This window comes from Chionomys nivalis, chromosome 20 (genome assembly GCF_950005125.1).
Source record: "Chionomys nivalis chromosome 20, mChiNiv1.1, whole genome shotgun sequence".
In the NCBI taxonomy this organism is placed as follows: domain Eukaryota; kingdom Metazoa; phylum Chordata; class Mammalia; order Rodentia; family Cricetidae; genus Chionomys; species Chionomys nivalis.
The window spans coordinates 4,345,515-4,367,522 of NC_080105.1; the positions used below are offsets into that span (position 1 = coordinate 4,345,515).

Below are 22,008 nucleotides of genomic sequence, written 5' to 3' on the forward strand. Positions count from 1 at the left end.
TACACACAGACAGAATATTGTATACATAATAAATAAATAAATATTTAAAAAAAAAAAAAAAAAAGAATCGCCTGCAGAAAGTTCTAGATGTCCACTCTGGTTGCACTGTTCTCCATAAGCACAGCCCCTAGCTGCACCCCATGAAGAGAACTGGAGCATTCTGCTCCAGACAGTCCCCAGATGGAAAACTGAACAAAGCCCTTGCTTCAAAGTGTTTATTAATATTAAGAAATGGCAATAGCCCCAGAAGTTATCTTAAAACTATTTGTACAAAGAGATGTGGGTTCCTTCAGACACAAGTACTGAGTTTTTAGGTAATATATCTGACAGTTACACTGTACAAGTGACAGTCAACCATGCAAACTCCACCTGTTTCAACAATGAACAAAAATACCCAGGTACAAAAGCCTCAGGTGGTAGCAGAAATGACCAGCCACCAGCAAACTGTCACCCACTGCAAAGATGCAGCCCAGGATGTGAGCCCGATAAAAGCCAAGGAGAGCCAGGCACACACCTTTAATCCCCCAAACTGGAATCTCTGGAGTTCCAGGCTAGCCTGGCCTGCAGTGACATCCTGTTTCAAGAGACAGACAGAAAACAACAAACCAAGCAGTCTACAAGGGCAGGCTTAGAGTGAGCGTTTCCCTGGCCCAGGACACAGGACAAGCCAGCTGCATGGGAAGCAATGGCGAGACCAAGTGGAGAGGGTAGTCACAAGAAACCAGCTACAGGCCACAGCGCAGGGAATCCATGGGAATCCCATGGAACAGTGAAGCCTGAGATGCTGAGGTGGGCAGGAAGTCACCTGCTTTTGAGTCCAGGAGTGAAGGGAACTTCTGTGGGCAGACACAAGGGACAGACTTACAGACTTCCCTGTAAGTTCTTGGATGAGAAAGAAACACAGAGAAGAGAGGGAAAGGTGGCTGTGTTTAGAGCACAAGACAAGAAGGGAAAGGACAAAGAGGGAGAAGCAGCAGGGCCGGAGCAAGGCAGAGCCCTGGAAGATGAGGCGGCCAAGTGGTTAAGAGCAGCATAGCAGCCCAGATACCAGGACTCATAAGCCTAACCACAGAGATATCCGTAGGCGGGGACTGATGGCTCCAACAACGGGCATTGACAACTTGAGAGAAGGGTTACACTGCCTGGGCTGATGGCTCACAAGCAGTAAAGGCCACACAGTGTTGAGGTTCTCCCAGAAAGGCCAGTTGACAGCTGACCACACAGCACCTGGAAGGCAGACAAGCTGCGGTGTTTTTAATGTGCGTTGCAGGATGGAATCTGGGACCTGCGGTGCTCACTACGAGCTGTACCTCCAGTGGTTTTCTCATCTTTCAGAATCACTGGACTTGAACACACGTGCACCCCAAGAGCACCATCAGTGGAACACAGAACTGCATGGGACCACATTGGCTTTGGTTAGGTTTGTCCTCTACAACAGAAACACTTCTGTGTTTCCAGGACAGGCTCCAAAGCCACAGAGAAACCCTGTCTCGAAAAACCAAAAAAAAAAAAAAAAAGAAACACTTCTGTGGAAATGGAACACTTGGACTTCACAGCTGGATAAATCTGACCACCAGCCCCTGGGCCCTGTGCAGATTGCCATCAAAAACAAGGGGTGCCATACACCGAGGGAGCCAGTGCTGTGTGCAGATTCTGCAGCTGCAGCAGAGCCCACGAGGACCAGGTGACGCTTACTCGACCTTTACCATGGCTCCAAAGCCGCCCCTCTCTGCCAGCAAGACGCCTTCACTCAGGGTGGCCAGGTCAGGCAGGCTGGTACCAGAGACCCCATCGGGCACCTGGTCGTACTGTTCCAGGCTCCGGTGAGCTTCTAGATGGCTTTCCTGAAGCTGCGACAGCTTGTTTCTCGCCTGCAAGATGGACATGGACATCAAGAATAGCTCGAGGTGCAGCCAGCAGGATGCAGGGGATCATGCTCATGGGAAGGACTGCCCTGCGCATGCTGTATACTACTCAGGATGCACTGATCCATGAAAACCAAGATACCCTACTGCTCCAGGGCTCTGTAGTCCAACCCCCAGAGGAGCACTTGCTCCCCCAAACATTTGCCAATTCTCAATCAACTACAATTATACAGAATCTGGGATGGCAATCTGTTACCCCTCAGGTTTTCACTACGCGCATGTTTTCCCTCATTCCCAGACAGAGAACTCACGGAGGACAGTGACACATGCAACAGAGACAGCTCAGTGTAACCAATTGGTCCTGGACCCAACTTCTGTTTCTTTATTTTTGTTTTGTTTTGTTTTGTTTTGAGACAGGATCTCTCTACATAGCTCTGGATGTTCTAAAACTCACTACGTAGACCAGGCTAGCTTTAAAGTCACAGAGACCCACCTGCCTCTGTGTCCCAAGAGCTGGGATTAAAGGCATGCTTACTACGTCCAGCTTTTTGTGATTACAATTGTTGTTTTCTGTCTCCTCTAATTTAAAAACAAGTATTGGAATGATGGGAAGGCAAACACAGGAACGTCAAAATGATACCTGCTGTGTAGTATCTGCTAATGAAAACAAGAGGAAGGGGAAGAGGAGAAGCCAGCGGAAGGCCTGCAAAGGCTGAGGCAGAGAATGTCACAAATTCAAGGCTGACCTGAACTATACGATGAGAGTCTGTCTCAAGAACAACAACAACAACAACAACAACAACAAAAACCTCAAATCTAAAAAAACTGAAATGAAAACGAGAACAAACAAAGGAATGATGATGGCCATGGTGGCACACACCTTTAAACCCAGTACTCAAGACAGAGGCAGGGTCTATGAATTCAAGGAAAGACTGGTTTACATAGTCAGTTCCAGACTTGCAGGGGCTACACAGTGACATCTGTCTAGTACCATCACCAACTATTACTCTATCAGCAATTCTATGTGCATCTTGGACCACCTCCATGTAAGACTCTGAAGGAGGGAGGAAAAAGCCTAAAAACAATCCCAAAGAATTAACTCCCACGTTGCCCTGCCAGTCTGTAACCTGCAGGCAAGCACTTTCAGTCTAGAGGACACAGGTTTTCTTTCCTATGTATCAAGCCCAGTACCATCCTATTTCTGTGGCCTGCATCCCAGAGACCACCACAAAATTCAATGCTCACTATATGCAGAAGGACAGGGCATGGTCAGAGTTTCCTCCCAGGTGCCAGGAGAGGCCCAAGCACTCATGGAACAGCATGCCAGGCACCCTGAGCCACACTGCATAAAGCCCCCGCCAGTTAATCTCCTCAGCACCACTGACCCACAGCACACAGGCAGGTGAGACAAAAAAGCCCAAGTAACAGTGCAGCCGCACAGGGGACCCAGCTTCAGTTAGCCCCCAGCCCCGTCAAAATACCTGGTTGATCTCATCCTGCGTGGACTTCAGGGACTTGAGGATGGTCTCCAGCTGGGCACGTCCCGCCTGGATGCTCTGCTCCAGCTGTGTCTCCTCCTGCTGCAGCCGATTCAGCTCTGACTTGGCCCGGTTGAGATCGTCCTCCTGAGACTTCAAGTCTGACTCCTGGGACTGGATCTGCGTTTTCAGTGATGAGATCTGAAGTGACAGGCAAGGAGCTCACGAGTCAGGGACAGAAAGACAGACATCGAACTTCTCCACTGTGTGAAGCTGGGGAGGTGCTTAGTGGGTATTAGTGGGTACACATGGAGGCTGCCGAGCCTCAAGATCAGGGTGGGTGCACAGAGTAAAAGGAAAGGACGAAGCCCCACTGAAATCCTCTAACCTACACACACACACACACACACACACACACACACACACACACACACACACACAATCTTTCACAAAAAATGAGTAAGTATAATAATAAACATTTTTTAAAAGGCAGAATGGGGGGCTGGAGAGATGGCTCAGTGGTTAAGAGCACTGACTGCTCTTCCAGAGGACCTGGGCTCAATTCCCAGCACCCACATGGCAGCTAACAACTGTCTGTAAATCCAGTTCCAGGGAATTTGACACCTTTATACCAATGCACGTAAAATGGAAGCGGCAGAGAGGCACCCGGAGCTGTTTCCTGATGTGGGACACAGACCACAGCCAGGTGTCCAGGCCATGGTTATGAAAGCCATGCAATTCTGCAACTTGATCTCTATGGATGGAGGGATCATTCACGGGTCGGGAGATTCCACTCCAGGCATTCGGTCATCTGTTGGCTGTTAGGGACACTCAGAACATCTTCCACACCGTGGGACTCACCATCTGGGTCTCATCCTGGCACTTCTGCCGCACATCACTCAGCATGTCCCGCAACTTGGCCTTTTGCTGGTCCATCTCATCCAGGCGGTCTTGGGCATCCTGCTTCTGTGTCTCAAGTTCCTGTAGACTGCTGGTTTCCCTGTCCAGGTCATTTTGTAACTCCTAGGGAAATGGGAAGGTGTTGACTGACACTGTTAATGGCCCTGAACAAGGAGAGATTAAAAGATTCTCTGGGCTTGGCTGTGGCTTTGTTGGACCTCTGCAAGATGATGCTCCATCCCCGTGCTGGCTGAGGGTGAGCATGAGGTCCTGGGTTCTTGTCTGGCACCTGAGCACAGGTGAGGCAGGGTTTTTTATGGTCATTGCCTACCAAGTATGAATGAAACCCCAGGTTCCATCACCGATGCCAGCAAGGAAACAAAAACACTTTGCAACCCCAAAGCTGTTTCTAAAGCATGTTCCCTACACTCAGCACAAAGCAGGCCCAAGCTGCCAGGCAGTGGTGGCACACACCTTTAATTCCAGCACTGGGAAAGCAGAGGCAGGTGATCTCTGTGAGTTCAAAGATAGCCTGGTGCACAGAGTGAGTTTCAGGACAGCCAGGGCTACACGGAGAAACCCTGTATCAGAAGAAAAAAATACAAGCCAAGATGCAGCATCCATACCTGTACTTCGCTGGTTTTCTGTCTGATGGCCTCTTCCTTTTCTCGGATGTCTTGTTCCAGTGAGTACTTCTCTCTGCAGGTTTAAAGACAACGCAGAAAAAGTGAGTCCATACTCATGGTACACAGCTGTGACCCTGACCCTTCATGTGTCCTGTCCCCTCAGGTTTGCCATAAAACTGGTCCTATGTCACTGTGACAGCCTATGTCCTGAGGTCCTCATCAGAGGCCAGATAGATCAGTTTCTTAAACTGAGGGAAAGAAGCCGCTCTCTTTTATACATTACCTAGTCTTAGGTACTCTTTACAGCAACACTCCTGGACTAACCAACAATCCCCCACCCTAGGGCACAGCGAACCTGCACACAAGAGGCCCCTCTCCCAGTGCTCACTGCCTGAGAGCACAGTGTCTTCCCCATCTGATAGTCAAAGAGGAAAATGGAGACTCCTAAGTGTGACAGGGACTAGCCAAGCCTTTACGAACTCTGAAGGTTCAGGAGGTAAACAGGGAGGTATAAGAGTGGTCTCCAACATTAGCAATCCCCCACCCCAGTTGACAGCCAGCAAGAAAATGGAGAGCTTGGGCCCAAAGGGGCAAGGACCCAGAGAGAAGTTCAGGCACACACCTTTTCCATGGGCTCCAACACCCCAGACAGTTGGTACAGGCATCTCCATAACACACTTATGTCACCACACTGCTCAGTTCCATGACTGTAGCAGAGATACCATCCCTACATTCCACACCCAGGGAAATGCTACTCAGTAGTCTGACACTGAGGGCCCACTCAACAAGAGTAGAGGGACACTAGGGACAAAGGTCTGCACATGAATGCCAACCAGCACCACAACAAACAGTGGACTCTGAGGAGCTGTTGTGGGCGTGAGGAGACATGGTAGAATTTTCTGAAAGGCAGGACTGGAAACAAAACTGGGCTCGGGAGCCATGAGGAGTGACATGGAGAGCAGCAGCAGTCTCCCACTGTGGTGAAGGGCAGTGAGGAACTGGCCCACTGTGCAGACCAGGTGCTCCAGACGAGGGTCTCTCTCCTAAGCTGGGCTCATCCCTGCTGTCTGTGTCCCTGTGCAACTGGGTAGCCACAACCTGCTGAGGCTACCTGGACAGTGTGGGCTCAGAGCAACAAAGACCCAAACAGAAGCAGATCTGAAAAGACTGTGTCCTCCCGTCCCTCAGAGGCTTACTGGGGGCATGGACACAAGGCCACTGCATCACGAGCCACCAGGGAAGAGGGCAGTCACATACCTCTGCAATTGAGCGATCTCCTGGCTAATGTCATCCAGCTCCTTGACACCTGTGAATTCCCCGGACCCGAGAGCACACGAACTATCCTAGGATAAAACGTCAGACACAGAGTCACAGGAAGCCAACAGTCCCATCTCTGGTACAGCAGGGGATCAAAGTGCTGGCCAATGGCCTGAGAACACTCCAGGTGGCCCAGTCACAGGATACCCCACACCCATCCCCAACCTGGGCTTGGGGACTGAGGACTTAGGGACTCTTGGAGCACCAGCACCACCTTCTGGTGGGTGGTGAGAACAACAGAAGCAAGGGTGTCTGGTTACTCACTGGAACGGGAGTGCCTCTCTCCGAGGGTGGAACCATGTCTGGCGAGAGGACTTGAGGAGGGTCGATGCCTTTACTGACCTTCTGCTGAATGAAATACATAGCTAGCGCGAACTGCTCTTTGCTTAACTTCCCCGTTTGTCTCGTATCAGCCAGGGCCCTGGGAGAGACGTGGGATGCAATTACACACCACAGCTGTGCTTGCCACCTACCCTGAGCATGCCCCACTTACCAAGCAAGCCCTGAGCATGGCCTCCACATTTCCCCAGTGCTGATGAGCACCTACCCGAGGCTGGTAACAGGCCAAAAGTACAGGAGTGAGGGTCTGGCCTACACAACTGAGGCGCCCGGTCTCAGGAAGGACCCTGCCCCTAGCATACACTTCCAGCTGACTGTAAGGGTCAAGGCTTTCTTGGTTCACCTCATTCAAGGTACTGTAGACACGTAGTTGCCCCATTAGCTCCAGTGCAGAAGGCGCAGGCCTACACTCTGATTCCTGGAGAATCTGGAGATCTACAGGTGTGTGAGTCAGTGGGGACAAGAGCTGCACTATGGAGGTCTGGAGACACAGTCCCTGCCACAGTGTCTGTACCACCAGGAACTTGCCTCTGGCCTCTCTGATCCTAGTGTGGAATAAGAGAGAACAGGAATGCCCCAGACTTGAACTGGCAGTGAATGGCCTCGTGAGGGGCAAACACTTCCACTACTGGTGACCGATGCAGTTATGTTAAAATGCAGTCATCTGCCAAAGGCAGAGCACAAGGTCTTCAAGGGCCCACTCTGGCAGCAGCTACTTGCAGAGCATTGCTGAAAATCAGCAGACTTGGGCTGCTCTCTGTAGCTCCTCCATTACTTGAGTGCAGCAGCTCAGCTCTGAAGGAGCCAGCAGCCTGTCTAAAGAGGCAACTCCGTGACCGCGGCCCCTTGGCCAGCTCTCTTCCCTGCCCGGCTAGGATTATTCAAGATGGTTCTTTCTGGCCATCATGTAACCAGCTCAGTTTTCCTGCTGTGGTCAGGAAGTCACTCAAGGCCCTGAACCAGGCAACCACAGGAACCCCATTCTGAGATGGCAGAGGGAGGATGAAGGTGGCTCCTCCACCCAGCACCAAGTGTTACACAGTGGCCAACATCTACACCAGAACAGTCGTGAGAACCCTGAGAGTGAGCCTATTGGCTCGTGACTGTCCCTGTGTTGGCTGATTTTTTTAAACTTTACACAACCAAGACACATCTGGGTAGAGGCTTCTTGAGAAAATGTCTCCATCAGATTGGACTATAGGCAGCTCTGTGCGGGCATTTTCTTGATTAATGACTGAAAATAGGGGGCAGCTCACTGTGGGTGGTCCCTTCGCAGGTGGTCCTGAGCTGTATAAGGAGGCTGAGCAAGCCATGAGGAGCAAGCAAGCCAGTAAGCAGCACTCCTCCATGGCCCCTGCTTCAGCTCCTGCCTCCACATTCCTTTTTGAGTTCCTATCTGATTTCTCTCAGTGATGGACTGTTATCTGAAAATGTAAGCAAAAATAAACCATACCACATTGCTTTTGGTCAGTGTTTTATCACAACAATAGAAATTTTAACTAAATCAGTCTCCCATAGGAGGACAGGGTGGGGAGGGTTGCTAGACCCTCATCTACACATCCCAAACACTGTATGTAATTCTGTGCTAATCTCACATAGCTAAGGATATCTCAGGATGTGCCAAGATCGACCGAGTGTAGAAAGTTAACTGAAGCGGACTCCATCAGTGCAGCTGTGGAGGTCATCGGCCTTTCTGGGGTGCCCCACACTCTTGTAAGAAACATCTCACCTATCAACTGCAAGCCCAGTTAAGTCATTGGTGTCCCATTGGACTTCAGTGGTATGGACTTGGGTCTATCCTTGGTGCCCTGTGTGTGTGTGTGGGGGGGGTTGTTACATCTCGCCAGGAAAGGGTTCCCATAATACTGAGGAACAAAGAAGGGTCCTACCCCCTACCTTCCTCCCTGCTGGAAGCAGGTGTTGCCCTTTCAAGTAGGACTTCACTAAACTGTCAAGGCCTTCTCCGGCTTACCCAAGTGGCAGGCAGAATGATTGTCCCAAGTAACTGAAGCAAGGTAAGGCTTGTGGAGAAACTGTCCCAACAGAGCTCTCCAGTACGAAGGCTGACCCAACTTCCCTGTTCACTGGCACCTGGGAAACTGGAGCCCTTCCTCCTGTCTGCCCACTTCCTAGCCTCTCAGAGCCACCTCCACCATGGCTTCCACTCTTACCAAATGTGTGCCAGAAGGTTCTGTGTGAGGCCCGAGTGCATGAAGATCTCCTTTACTTCCTGGCCACTCACATAGCCATCAAGGTCCAGGTCTGTCTTCAAGAAGATCTCATCAAAGCGCATCTTATCTGCTACAGGCACCACCCAGGCTACTGGCGGCTGAAACATATTACAACAGTGACTTACCCATGAGCCCTGTTCTAGTCTGAGCTAACATCTAGGCTTTCTTTTCATTTTTTTAAAATAACTTATTTATTTTTAATTGGTGTTTTGCCTGCAGGTATGTCTGCATGAGGGCATCAGATTCCCTGGAACAAGAGTTACAGACAGCTGTGAGCTGCCATTGGGTGCTGGGACTTGAACCCAGGTGAGTCTTTTCTCTGAATGTGGAGAGTCTAGGAGCACACACTCTGGACTCTGTGAAGACACTATATCACTTCAATGAGGACACCACTGCAGGCCACTGGCACCCTGGGGGTTCTGGAGCCCAGGCTTCACAGATACCAGGGAACAATTTCACTTACCTGCAAGTGAGCAAGAAAGTTAATTCTGAATCCTTCTAAAAATTTTTCTAGGTTATTTATTTATTTTATGCGTATTGGTGTTATTGTCTATGCATCACATGCATAAGTACAGACTGCTGTGAGCTGCAATGTGGGTGCTGAGAATTAAACCCGGTCCTCTGGAGGAGCAGTCATCTCTCCAGCCCCATACCTCTAGTCAATTTTTTTTTTTTTGGGTTTTTCGAGACAGGGTTTCTCTGTGGTTTTGGAGCCTGTCCTGGAACTAGCTCTTGTAGACCAGGCTGGTCTCGAACTCACAGAGATCCGCCTGCCTCTGCCTCCCGAGTGCTGGGATTAAAGGCGTGCGCCACCACCGCCCGGCTCTAGTAAATTTTTTTAGAGAATTGAATCAAAGTTTTCTCTTTTTTTTGCTGTCAAGAAATAATGGTGGGGCTGGAGAGATGGCTCAGTGGTTAAGAGCATTGCCTGCTCTTCCAAAGGTCCTGAGTTCAATTCCCGGCAACCACATGGTGGCTCACAACCATCTGTAATGAGGTCTGGTGCCCTCTTCTGGCCTGCAGACATACAGACAGAATATTGTATACATAATAAATAAATACAAAAAAAAAAAAAAAGAAATAATGGTGCAGGACCTCCGAGGAACTAGGCCTGAGCCAGGACCTCTGTGAATCTGAGACCTCCGAGGGAGTAGGCAGGAACCAGAGACCTCTGCAGGTCCAGGCATGAGTCTGGGACCTCTGAGGGTCCCAGAGCCTAAGCAAGGTTCTCTACGGGTCTGGGCGCATCCGAGCCTGGGAACTCCAAGGGAGTAGGTCAGAGCCAGAGTCCTGTACAGGACCAACCCCAAGCCAGGGACCTCTGCAGGAACAGATCCAGACCAGGGACATCTACAGAAACAGGTCTGAGCCGAAAATCTAAGCTAGAGCAGGCCTGAGACAGCAAACTCCAAGGGAGTGGAGCAGAGTCCGGGAGTGACCAACAGGGTAACTAGAAAAGTGGCACTGACTGTACCAGGAGGAACAACCATCTGAGTCTTGGATTCACCGGCACCTACATTAATCAACAGAACACAGACAGCAAGCACCACACCTATTAGAGGAAAAGATGAGTAGAAAAGGTAAGATCACACGCAACATCACAAAGAGCAATACAACACCAGTAAAACCTAAAGACCCTACAACAGCAAGACTTGAACAACCAAATATAGATGATGAAGAAGAAAATGACCTAAAAAATAACTTCAGGAGAATGTTTGAAACTCTTAAAGAAGAAATGAGAAATTCCCTCAAAGAAATGGAGAAAAAGGCAAACAAAAGATTGGAAGACATCAGCAAATTCCTTAAAGAAAACCAAGAAAAAGCAATCAAACATAGGAAAAAAACTATTCAAGACTTGAAAACTAAAATAGAGACAATAAAGAAAACAAAAGCTGGGGCTGGAGAGATGGCTCAGAGGTTAAGAGCACTGACTGCTTTTCCGGAGGTCCTGAGTTCAATTCCCAGCAACCACATGGTGGCTTACAACCATCTATACCGGTGCCCTCTTCTGGCCTGCAGGCATACATGGAGGCTGAACACTGTGTACATAATAAATAAATAAATAAATAAATAAATAAATAAAAAGAAAACACAAGCTGGGGGAATTATAGAAACAGAAACCATGAGAAAATGATCAGGAACCGCAACGCAAGCATTATCAGCAGAATACAAGAGATGGAAGAGAGAATCTCAAGCGCTGAAGATATAATAGAGGGAATAGACTCATCAGTCAAAGAAAACATTAAATCTAACAAAAGCTTAACCCAAAATATCCAGGAAATATGGGACACCGTGAAAAGGTCAAACCTAAGAATAATAGGTATAGAAGAAGGAGAAGTTTCACTCAAAAGCACAGAAAATATATTTAACAAAATCATAGAAAAAAACTTTCCCAACCTAAAGAAAGATATGCCTATGAAGATATAAGAAGCTTACAGAACACCATACAGACTGGATCAAAAAAAAAAAAAAAAAAGTCCCCTCGCTACATTATAATCAAAGCACTAAACATACAGAATAAAGAAAGAACATTAAGAGCTGCAAAGGAAAAAGGCCAAATAACATATAAAGGCAGACCTATCAGAATTACATCTGACTTCTCATTGGAGTCAATGAAAGCCAGAAGGTCGTGGTCAAGTGTTATGCAGACATTAAGAGACTACAGATGCCAGCCCAGACTACTATACCCAGAAAAACTGTCAATCACCACAGAAGAACAAAACAAGATATCCCATGACAAAACCAGATTTCACCAATACCTAGCCACAAACCCAGCCCTACACAAAATACTAGAAGAAAAACTCCAACCCAAGGAAGTCGGCTACACCAACAAAAACAGACAATTGATGGTCTCACAGCAGTAAATTCCAAAGAAGGGAAAAGTACACAAATAAACATCACCAACCAAGAAAACTAAATTAACAGGAGATAGTAATCACTGGTCATTAATATCCCTTAATATAAATGGACTCAACCCACCTATAAAATGGCATAGGCTAACAGACTGGATACAAAAACAGAATCCATCCTTCTTCTGCATACGAGAAACACACCGTAACCTCAAAGATAGACATCGTCTCAGATTAAAGGGTTGGGAAAAAATATTCCAATCAAATGGACCTAAGAAACAAGTGGGTGTAGCTATCCTAATACTTAACAAAACAGACTTCAAACTAAAATCAATCAAAAGAGACAAAGGACATTTCATATTAGTCACAGGAAAAATCCATCAAGAGGAAATCTCAATACTGAACATCTAAGCCCCAAATTCAAGGGCACCCTCATATATAAAAGAAAAGAGAGGGGAGAGGCAGGGAGGGGACCAGAGAAAAATGTAGAGCTCAATACAAATCAATTTAAAAAAAAAAGGCCGGGCGATGGTGGCGCACGCCTTTAATCCCTGCACTCGGAGGCAGAGGCAGGCAGATCTCTGTGAGTTCGAGACCAGCCTGGTCTACAGAGCTAGTTCCAGGACAGGCTCCAAAAGCCACAGAAACCCTGTCTCAAAAAACCAAAAAAAAAACAAAAAAAAAACAAAAAAAAAGGAAGGAAGGAAGGAAGGAAGGAAGGAAGGAAGGAAGGAAGGAAGGAAGGAAGGAACGTAGGTAGGTGCAGGACCAGACAGTGGACACTGACCTGAGTCTGCTTGACACTGTGCTTTGGAGACAGGCTGCCTGTGCTGTTGAGGCTGCTGACGCTGCCATGGGATGGCGTGGAGCGGAGGCTGTCTTTGGGTGGGGGGCTGGCAGGTAGGACAGGCACAGCTCCTGCAAACACTGTCTTCTTCTTCTTGGAGGGTGGGATGAGGGATGGGGGCAGGACAGAGGGCACTGGTTCCTTCTCCAAGGCGCGGTACACCAAATGCATGGCCTGTGGTGCCAACGAGAAGAGAAAGGAACTGAGGGGCAGGGGCCACAGAACTGAAAGAGAGTCTCGTGCAGTCTTGGGAGCCATGGGAACCCCTAAAGGCTCCAAGGAATCTGTTCATCTTTTCTCAGACATCAGCCTCCTCTGCAGCTTCTTGAGCCATATTGAATTTAGGCAAGTGAAGTGAGCACAGACATCCATCCAGACACCACACAGTTCTGAGGGTTCCTTATGAGCAAAGACAACCGCCAGACACCACATAGCCAGTTCTGAGGGTTCTCTGTGAGCACAGACAACAGCCCAGACACCACACAGCCAGATCTGAGGGTTCCTTGCCAAGTTGAGTTACCCGTGGTCTGAAATGTTAGGTAGGAAATTCCAGAAACAAAAGACCACATTCATAACATTTCTATTACAGTACATTGCCATGACTGTTTTGAGACATGTTTCTCAGGCTGGCCTCATGCTCACTAAATAACTGACCTTGAACACCTGATCTTCCTGCCGTGACCACCTCCAGAGTGCTGAGATTACAGGCATGTGCCACCACACCTGATTTATGTGGCATGGGATGACCCCAGGGCTTTGTGCACGCTAATAAGTACTCTACCCACTGAGCCCCAGTCTTTGCTGCAATTACTTTATTTCAATCATTATTAATCTATTAGCAATAAAAAAGTTGTAATAGCCAAGAACAGACAGGAAAAGTGAAATACATGTATGTAACAGTCCTGAGTCCATCAGTATGAGGTATGACCACTAAGCCCCAGGGCTTGATTACCAAATTTCTGAAATCTGGAAGTGCACAGACCCTGAAAGGAGCTTCTACTTCAAAATACTCAGGAGACACGGAGTAGATCCCAGAGGGGACAGAGAGAGGACAGGCAGGGGGAGCAGAGGGACGTGTTCTAAATCATGTCTATGTATTTATTTATATGGAGGCAGTCTTGATATGAATCCCAATCCTCCTGCCTCAGCCTTCTGAGTACTAGGATGACAGGTACACACTGACAAAAATCACAGATTTTCGAGATTTATTTTTATATCTATGAGTGTTTTGCCCGTGTGTCTGTCCATTAGGTGTGTGCAGAGCTCATGGAGGCCAGAAAAGGGTGTCAGATCTCTTGTAACTGAAGTTACAGATTGCTGTGAGTCTCCATGTAGGAGACGGGAATCAAACCCTGGTCCTCTGCTATGCTCTTAAGCCCTGAGACAATTCTCCAGCCCCAATATCACAGATTTTAAAGTCTATTTTAAAATGTAACTGGAAGTCCAGGTGCTGTTCATGTATAATTCTAAAACTAGGGAAATAAGAAGCAGAAGAATCAGGAGTTTAAGACCAGCTTCAAGCCAGGCAGCAGTGGCACAAGCCTTTGAGCCTATCACTTGGGAGGCAGAGGCAGGCGGATATCTGAGTTTGAGGCCAGCTGAGTCTACAGAATGAATTTCAGGATAGCCAGGACTACACAGTGAAATCCTGTCTCTCTGTAAAAACACAAAAACAAACAAAAGAAGACCAGCTCCAATTATCTGAGACCCTGCCTCAAAAAAAATACAAAAACAAACAAACAAAAAGACCAGCTCCAATCAGAGTCTGGTTTGATCACATGCTCATTCAGACCCGGTCCAGCTTGAATTTGGTGACCTCCCATTAGAACAGGCACACTGCCTCAATTGGTGAACCAACCCCTCGTAGGGGATTGGGAGGAGGGAAGGAAGTGTAAATATTTGAATGGATATTTAATTAAAATTAAAAAAAAGGACCAGCTCCAATTATTACAAAAATAAAGGCACTGTGTTTGCAATTTATCTCCTTGAAAATGATCCAGGAAAAAGTGTATGTGTATGGGGGGGGATGGGAGGAGGAAGAGTGAGGAAGTGGGGAGGGAGGAGAAGAAAGAGACAGAGGAGAAGGAGGAAGGATGGTGAACAGGTATTGTAAGACTACACTGGATCAGTGAAGGCAGCTGCGGACTCTGCTGTGCCCCTGAACCTTTTCTAAGTATTAGAAGATGTTCCACACCCACCCCGTGAGTACTTCCACAGGCCGCAAAAAGGGAAGAGCAGGACACAGAGGACTTACCACAGCAAACTCATCTCGGTCCAAATGTCCATCCTTGTCGATGTCACTGAGGTCCCAGACCTGCAACGGACAGACAGATACAAGGGGAGGAAGTAGCCTATAAAGTCTCACCCAGCACAAGCAACATCTGAGTTAATAGTGAATGAGGCCACAGCAATCAGAGGCACTTAAGAAGCTGTGTACCTGTTTTTCCACACCCCCCCACATACACACACACATACATATGTACACACACACACGCACACACAAAGAGAGAGAGGGAGGGAGAGAGAGGGAGGGAAAGAGAGAGAAAGAAAGAGAGAAGAAAAGGAGGAGGAGAAAAAGAAGGAGGAGGAGGAAGAGGAGGAGGAGGAGAAAGAAGAAGAGGAAGAGGAGGAGAAAAAGCATTTAAGAGCTGGTTTGTGACAAGAGACTGAGGCAGGAGGATTGGAAGCTCAAGACCAGCCTGGAGTATACAGGTTATCTGTGGTAGTCTGAATGGAAATGGCCCCCATAGGCTCACATATGTGCATGCTTAGTCCTCAGCTGTTAAGGATTAGGAGGTGTGGTCTTGTTGGAAGAGTTGTGTCACTGCAAGATAAATGCCCAAAGCAGGTCAGATCAAGTTTCTCCCTGCATCTCTGCCAGTGGATCAAATGTGTGCGCTCGGCTACTGCTCCAGCACTGTGCCTGCCTGCCTGCCTGCCTGCCACCATGCTTCCTGCAGTGATGGTCACGGACTAACCTGAAACTGTAAGCAAACCTTAATTAAATGCCTCCTTTTTTAAGAGTTGCCATGATCATAGTGTCTCTTCACAGCAATATAGAACACGGACTAAGACCCTACCTAAAAAGATCAAAACAAGAAATCAAAACAACCCTGCCACCCTGCAGCTCTCTGAAAACCATCCTCTGAGGGAGCTGATGACCAAAGCTGAGACCTATACCCTTCCTAAAACATGTTCACTGTGCCTACAGAGGCTAGAATAAAAAACACATCCCAGGCAACTCTTTCAACTGAAATTTGAGTCAAACTGGGGTCCTCTGTAGTTTTCTTAAGCCCTAGGACATCTTTCCAGGCCCTGTATCATAGATTTTAAAGCCTAATTTAAAATGTAACTGGAAATGCTGCACACGCCTGTAAGCTAGAACTTGTGACAGAAGCACATCTAATGAGCATCAGGAAATGATCTCTGAGAGCCACCAAGGACAATGTTTGCTGTTTTTAGGCTCTACTGGAGGCTAGGGCCTTGGGCTCTGACTGAACAACCATGGTCCCTCTGTAGCAAGACCTCACAGATGACAATAAGCTTGCCTGGCCCACATACACCAGGCAGCAGGCTGGCAGGATGAAGTCTTAGGCCACAGCCACATCCCTCTAAAGGAATCATGCCTATAGTTGGGGGGTCTGGAGCCAAACACACTACACTAATATGAACAAATCTGAGGTTCATTTTTGATGAGGGGCTCCTGATGCAGGGTCCTGCTACAGACTGGGCTGGCCTCAAACTTTAGATCCTCCTACCTCAGTCTCTTGGGATTATAGGTATGCATGTCCACAGCCACTAAAACTAAGGCTCATAGACAGATAGATAGACAGACAGACAGACAGACAGACAGATGAAATGCACTATGGAGGTGGATTGGGAATTTAAGGTTATCCCCAGTCAAGATGGGGTAAATGATAAAACCAAAAAAGGAATATCTAAGATTATTTCTAAACCCGCAACAGAGTTGAAAATGCTTAAACCTCAAAACTGACAGGCAGGAAAAAGCATCTGCTTAAAAACAGAAGACAAAGGCCAATGAAATGGCTCAGCAGGTAAAGGTGCTGCCGCAAAGCCTAATAAGCTCAGTTTGATTCCCTAGGTCCTCTGATCTTCACAGATACACAACGGTGTGCACACATACTATCATGCACACACTTAGTTTTTAAATGTAGATAGCATGGTGGCACATGCTTTTAATCCAGCACTTGGGAGGCAGAGGCAAATAGATTTCTGTGAATTCAAAGCCAATATTGTCTATATAATAAGTTTCAAGTCAACCAGGGAAACACAATGAAATCTCAAAAAAAAAATCAATGTCACTTGTTCTTCAAAGCTAGGTGTGGTAGCATGCACTTGTAACCCCAGTACTGGAGAGACAGAGACAGAATGAAGCCTGGACTCTTGGCCAACCAGCTACTTAGTATATTCCAGGTCCAGGGAGAGACCCTGTCTGGAAACAGTAGCCAGCAGTTGAAGAGTTGTCCTTTGAAGTCGTCACGCACATCTACTCCTGTGCAGACACTGTTTTAAAAAGAAATGGAAAGAAACAAATACACAAAAGAAAGGGGTTCAGTGCTGGGCAGGCTTGGAGCAGGCTCTGCTCTCACAGGCACGTCTAGCCATCTCCCTTCTGCCCCTGCCTCTTGTCATAAGATGGATGCCAGTATCTTCCCAGCAGCAGAAGAGCAGTCCTGATCCTCAACTACAGAAGAGCCAGACACACAGGACGCACCTGGTGGCACAGTGCACGGTGGGAGGAAAAGGTGACTGTTAGCGGACAGACACACCACGGTACAGGACGGGATGGGAGAGCACCCAGGCCTTACCCTGCCCAGCACGTCCAGAGGGAGTTTCGAGTTCATAAGGACTGGCTTGACCTTGTCTCCGGAGAGTAGACCATTGACTGGTAGAAGGCTTTCAAAGATGCCATCAAACTTTGCCTTCTCCTCCACCTACCAGGAAAGAAGGAGCTGGAATGAGTACAGAGTACACAGTTTGGATTCAAATCCAGGCTTGTCTATACAGAGCTCAGCTGTTCTAGGGTGAGCAAGCTGGGGATGGAGAATTTATAGCCTGGGGGGATAGCTCCCTGGCACTGTGGCCTGAGGGCCATGGTGAGCAGAAGAGAAGCTGGTCCATATCTTGCTCTGCCTCATGGCAAAAGGGACCTAGCCAAGTAGGGCGATGCTTTTGCAGTCTCAAGGAACCTCATTAGATGTCTAGTTTGGTAGCAAACATGGTCCAAATCAACCTCTAATGGGTCCAATGGCTCATACTTCTCATTCCAACACTCAAGATGGAACTAGGAAGATGGAGGGCTTCAGGCTAGCCTGTGCTACATGGGGAGACCCTGTCTTCAATTTAAAGAGCAGAAGTCTTGCTTCTCAAAGTTCAAACATAAGCTGTGATGGGGCTCAGCACAGTGAAGCCTTAAATTCTAATCTCATCACTAAGAAAGAAGTTTTAAAGTATGCTGTGGTTCAGTGCAGCATACACAAAAATCCCTGGGCTCCATCCCCAGCACTGCATAAACCACAGGGCCCATCTGCAATCCTAGGACTGAGGAGGTGGAGGTGGGGACCCAAGGTCATTCTTGGCTATATAGAGATTTGAAGTCAGACTGGGCTACAGGAGATCCTGTGTCAGAGAAACAAACTAAACAGGGCTAAGGGTATAGTCTGGTGGCAAAGCCCTTCCTGAGAATCTCAAGGTCTGTCCAAGCATAGGCAGAGGAGGATGTCAGAGGTCAATCACCCAGCCAGCCATGGAGGAGTGAGAGTAAGATACACAGAAGTAAGAAAAGGAAAAGCCCGAAGCAATAGGTAGTTGGGATAAGTTAAGAAAAGCTAAGGCCAGGCGTTTATAATTAAGGATAAGCCTCCCTCCACGTGATTTGACAGCTGAGTGGCAGGCTCCACAATAAAAGCCAAAAGAATAAAAAAAACATTTTAGTGTTCCAACATGGGGCTAGAGTAAAAGAAAACCCAACAACAGGTCACTCTCTCGCTTTTCTTTTGTCTTTTAAGACAGGGTTTTTCTGTATAGTCCTGACTGTCCTGGAACTCACTCTGTAGACCAAGCTGCCCTTGAATTTACAGAATTTACAGAAATCTGCTGGGATTAAAGGTGTGTCCCACCACTGCCTGGCCCAGCTTTCTGATTTTTTTTTTTATTTGCCCTGAGATAGTCATAGGTTCCTTCCTCTTCTCTTAGCAAGGCAAAAGTGATTCAAACTATTGCTTAATGAAAAAGCAGGACAAGTCCAGAAGAGGGGCAAGAAGCGCATCTGTGTTCCTGCCTCTGCCTCCTGAGTGCTAGGACTAAAGGTGTGCACCTCCGCAGCCTGACTATTGGTAGTAGTCACTCTCATTCAGATCTAACACAAAAAAGGAGCAAGCTGAGCAAGGAAAATCACAAAAGGTCCAGTTTAAGGAGAAAAAGGGCATTAGAAAATGTAATGGAGTTAGTACAGTGCTCAGTGAAATAAAGGGAGTGGTGACTTCAAACAAGACTCCAAACAGCGAAACTTCCAACTTGTGAAAAGAAATTAAAGATAAGTTTAGGACCAGGCATGGTGGTGCACATCTTTAATCCTAGCACTGAGAGGCAGAGGCAGGAGGATCTCTGAGTTTGAGGCCAGCATGGTCTACAGAGTGAGTTCCAGGACAGCCAGTACTACACAGAGAAACCCTGTAAAGAGAGACAGACAGACAAAGAGAGGTGGTCATGAGTCTCAGAAGAGACTTTGGACTTTCAAACAGACTGGGGACTTTGAAATTGGACTGAATGTATTATAGCTACAAAGCCTATGGGGGCCAGGATGTAGGAATGTGGGTGGTTTAAATGAGAACGGACCCCCAAAGCCTTATAGATTTGAATGCGTGGTCACCAAGAAGTGGCACTATTAGGAGCTGTGGCCTTGTTGGAGGAAGTGTCACTGTGGGTGGGCTTTGAGGTTTCAAAAGCCCAAGTCAGGTCCAGTGGCTCTCTCTCCCCCTGTTGCCTGTGGATACAGATATAGAACTCTCAGCTCCTCTCCAGCACCATGTCTGTCTACATGCCACCAGGTTCCTGTCACGCTAATAGACTAAACCTCTGAAACTATAAGGAATCCCCACTGAAATGCTCTCCTTTCTAAGAGCTGTGGTGGCCACGGTGTCTCCTCACTGAAATAGACACTAAGACAGCCACTGTGCTTGTTTGTCCTTCCAAGGGGCAGGACCACATTGTCCTTCTACGTGGAAAAGGAACACCTTAAGAGCTGGGTGAGGTTTTTTGCAGAGCAGTAGGCATCTCAGAGAGGGAAAAGATGGGTCACGGCAGAGCTGGACGGCTGTATAGCAGTGTGTCTCTTCTCTATCTTGAAGAACCAATACAAGCAACACAGCCCCAGATGCAGCCTGAGAGCAAAGAAATTAACTGCAACCTCAGATCCTCAGCTCCTTTGCTCCTACACAGCTGCCAGCTACACTGAAAGAATGTGAAAATTGATTTCTCAAGCCGAGAGTGCCTGCCCTCCCCATCCTAGGGGGGCAGAGGCAGAGGGAGAGTGCCTGCCCTCCCCATCCTAGGGGGCAGAGGCAGAGGATCAGAAGATGGGAGCTGCTTTAGCTACAAGTTGAGCTTGATGTCAGACTGGATGACATGAGACCCTTTCTCAATAAGCAAAAAACAAAATAAACAAGGGCTGGAGAGATGACTCAGAGGTTAAGAGTAGCCAAGTGCAGCTTCCAATGCCCTAGTTAGGTGGCTCACAACAGCTGGTAATTCCAGCTCCAGGCCGCCCCCCACTCCCCCAACCCTGTGGTCTTTGGTCTTCAAGGGCAACATACCCACCACAGACATACAAACAATTAAAAATAAAATCTTAAAAACAAAATCCAAGCACAGATATGATCCTCCGATTCTATGACGACATAGAGATGGCAAAGGTGCTTCCGAATGTTTCAAACAATACACACGGCACGCATCAACTATGGCACTGTCCCCTCACTTACACGCACGGCCCAGTGGGTCTCTGTAGATGGTTGTGTGGCCATCAGTGGGCTGCTGGTGTCATGCTGAGGAAAGAAAGGACAGGATCACATATGCAAACACAACCAAAAGGATCTCATTCCAAAGTGGGAAGGTCACAAACAGGGAATGACTTATGACCCCGCAGCTCCCCTCCCAGGTATAAACCCACAGGTGCACTCGCAAATCCATTCACGGCTGTGCTGCTCCCAACAGCCAAAGGTAGAGGCAACATCACAGAGCTCAGCAAACGGACAGCCACAGTCACAACAGTACAGTGTCCTGATCTGGGAGACTGAGTGAAGATGTACACACAAGGCCATACTCTGTGGGACTCCACTGAGAGCAGCATCAGAAAAGACAACCTACACAGAAAGAAGATGGGTGGCTACCAAAGACGGGGAGATGGGGAGACGAAGAATAAGACATGGCCCAAAGTCTTCCTTTTGGGAGGTGAGAATTGGAACTCAGGCTAACGGCTGCACAACACTGTAATAATGTGTTAAGGGTTACCCAACTATGCATTTTATTTATTTTGCTTTATTTTCAAGACAGGGTTTCTCTGTATAGCCCTGGCTGTCTGGAACTAGCTCTGTAGAGCAGGTAGGCCTAGGGCCTAGAACTCAGAAATCCACCTGCCTCTGCCTTCCGAATGTTGGAATTAAAGGCGTGCCACCATGCTAGCTGAACTGCGCATGTAAAACATGGGGAATTTCATGATATACGCATCTCACAGGAAAGACAAGAGAAAACATGAAGCATCACTCACACAGATGTGCATACACAAGGTACCAAGAGAGTATGATGGCTTGCACACTCACAAATTTCGGTGGTGGCATGGTGAGGCTCAGATTGCTCAAGGTGACTTCATGGCCACTCTGTGCACAGGCCACCAATCTCAGTGCAACATAGAAACCCTGTGGACCCAAAAAGAGGAGGCATGAACAGCATAAGGCAGGACAGAACAGCTCTCACTTCCACTATGATGACCACAGATACCATAGCAGGCAGCTACTGGTGAGTACTGAGCACTGAAACGTTTCAAGCAAAGAGATTTTCTCAAAGGCAATGCTCCTAGGTCACAATGCTGGAGTAGTCCACACGCTCACAATGACTGACAGTTCAAATATACACAGCCTGCTTTGTTTTCTGTTTTTGTGGAGCAGGCATAGGACCTGAAGCCTCAGGAATACCATGCCAGAACTTTTCTCCTAAACCGGGCCTCAGCCCAGGTATTGGATTTAAATTTTTTGCTTAAAGAAACTATTAGTAGCCGGGCGGTGGTGGCGCACGCCTTTAATCCCAGCACTCGGGAGGCAGAGGCAGGCGGATCTCTGTGAGTTCGAGACCAGCCTGGTCTACAAGAGCTAGTTCCAGGACAGGCTCCAAAACCACAGAGAAACCCTGTCTCAAAAAATGGAAGGAAGGAAGGAAGGAAGGAAGGAAGGAAGGAAGGAAGGAAGGAAGGAAGGAAGGAAGGAAGGAAGGAAGGAAGGAAGGAAGGAAGGAAGACCTATTAGTATTTATTTGGGAAGAGGGT

At 47.8% G+C, this 22,008-nt stretch overlaps 1 protein-coding gene across 9 annotated transcripts in view; it reads right to left on the bottom strand.

Annotated features, from left to right (window-relative positions):
- The window catches only part of Eps15l1 (epidermal growth factor receptor pathway substrate 15 like 1), an 80,560-nt gene that overhangs the window by 35,405 nt on the left and 23,147 nt on the right, over nucleotides 1-22,008 (bottom strand). For all 9 annotated transcript variants that reach the window (XM_057752276.1, XM_057752281.1, XM_057752279.1 and 6 more), the window contains 12 exons: nucleotides 21,290-21,385; nucleotides 20,453-20,515; nucleotides 17,282-17,407; nucleotides 14,707-14,766; nucleotides 12,393-12,626; nucleotides 8,697-8,854; nucleotides 6,451-6,607; nucleotides 6,127-6,212; nucleotides 4,870-4,942; nucleotides 4,205-4,366; nucleotides 3,347-3,544; nucleotides 1,707-1,871 (listed from right to left, as the gene is read on the bottom strand). In XM_057752276.1, the coding sequence (XP_057608259.1) occupies nucleotides 1,707-1,871; nucleotides 3,347-3,544; nucleotides 4,205-4,366; nucleotides 4,870-4,942; nucleotides 6,127-6,212; nucleotides 6,451-6,607; nucleotides 8,697-8,854; nucleotides 12,393-12,626; nucleotides 14,707-14,766; nucleotides 17,282-17,407; nucleotides 20,453-20,515; nucleotides 21,290-21,385 (1,578 nt within the window). The remainder of the gene's footprint in view (nucleotides 1-1,706; nucleotides 1,872-3,346; nucleotides 3,545-4,204; nucleotides 4,367-4,869; nucleotides 4,943-6,126; nucleotides 6,213-6,450; nucleotides 6,608-8,696; nucleotides 8,855-12,392; nucleotides 12,627-14,706; nucleotides 14,767-17,281; nucleotides 17,408-20,452; nucleotides 20,516-21,289; nucleotides 21,386-22,008) is intronic.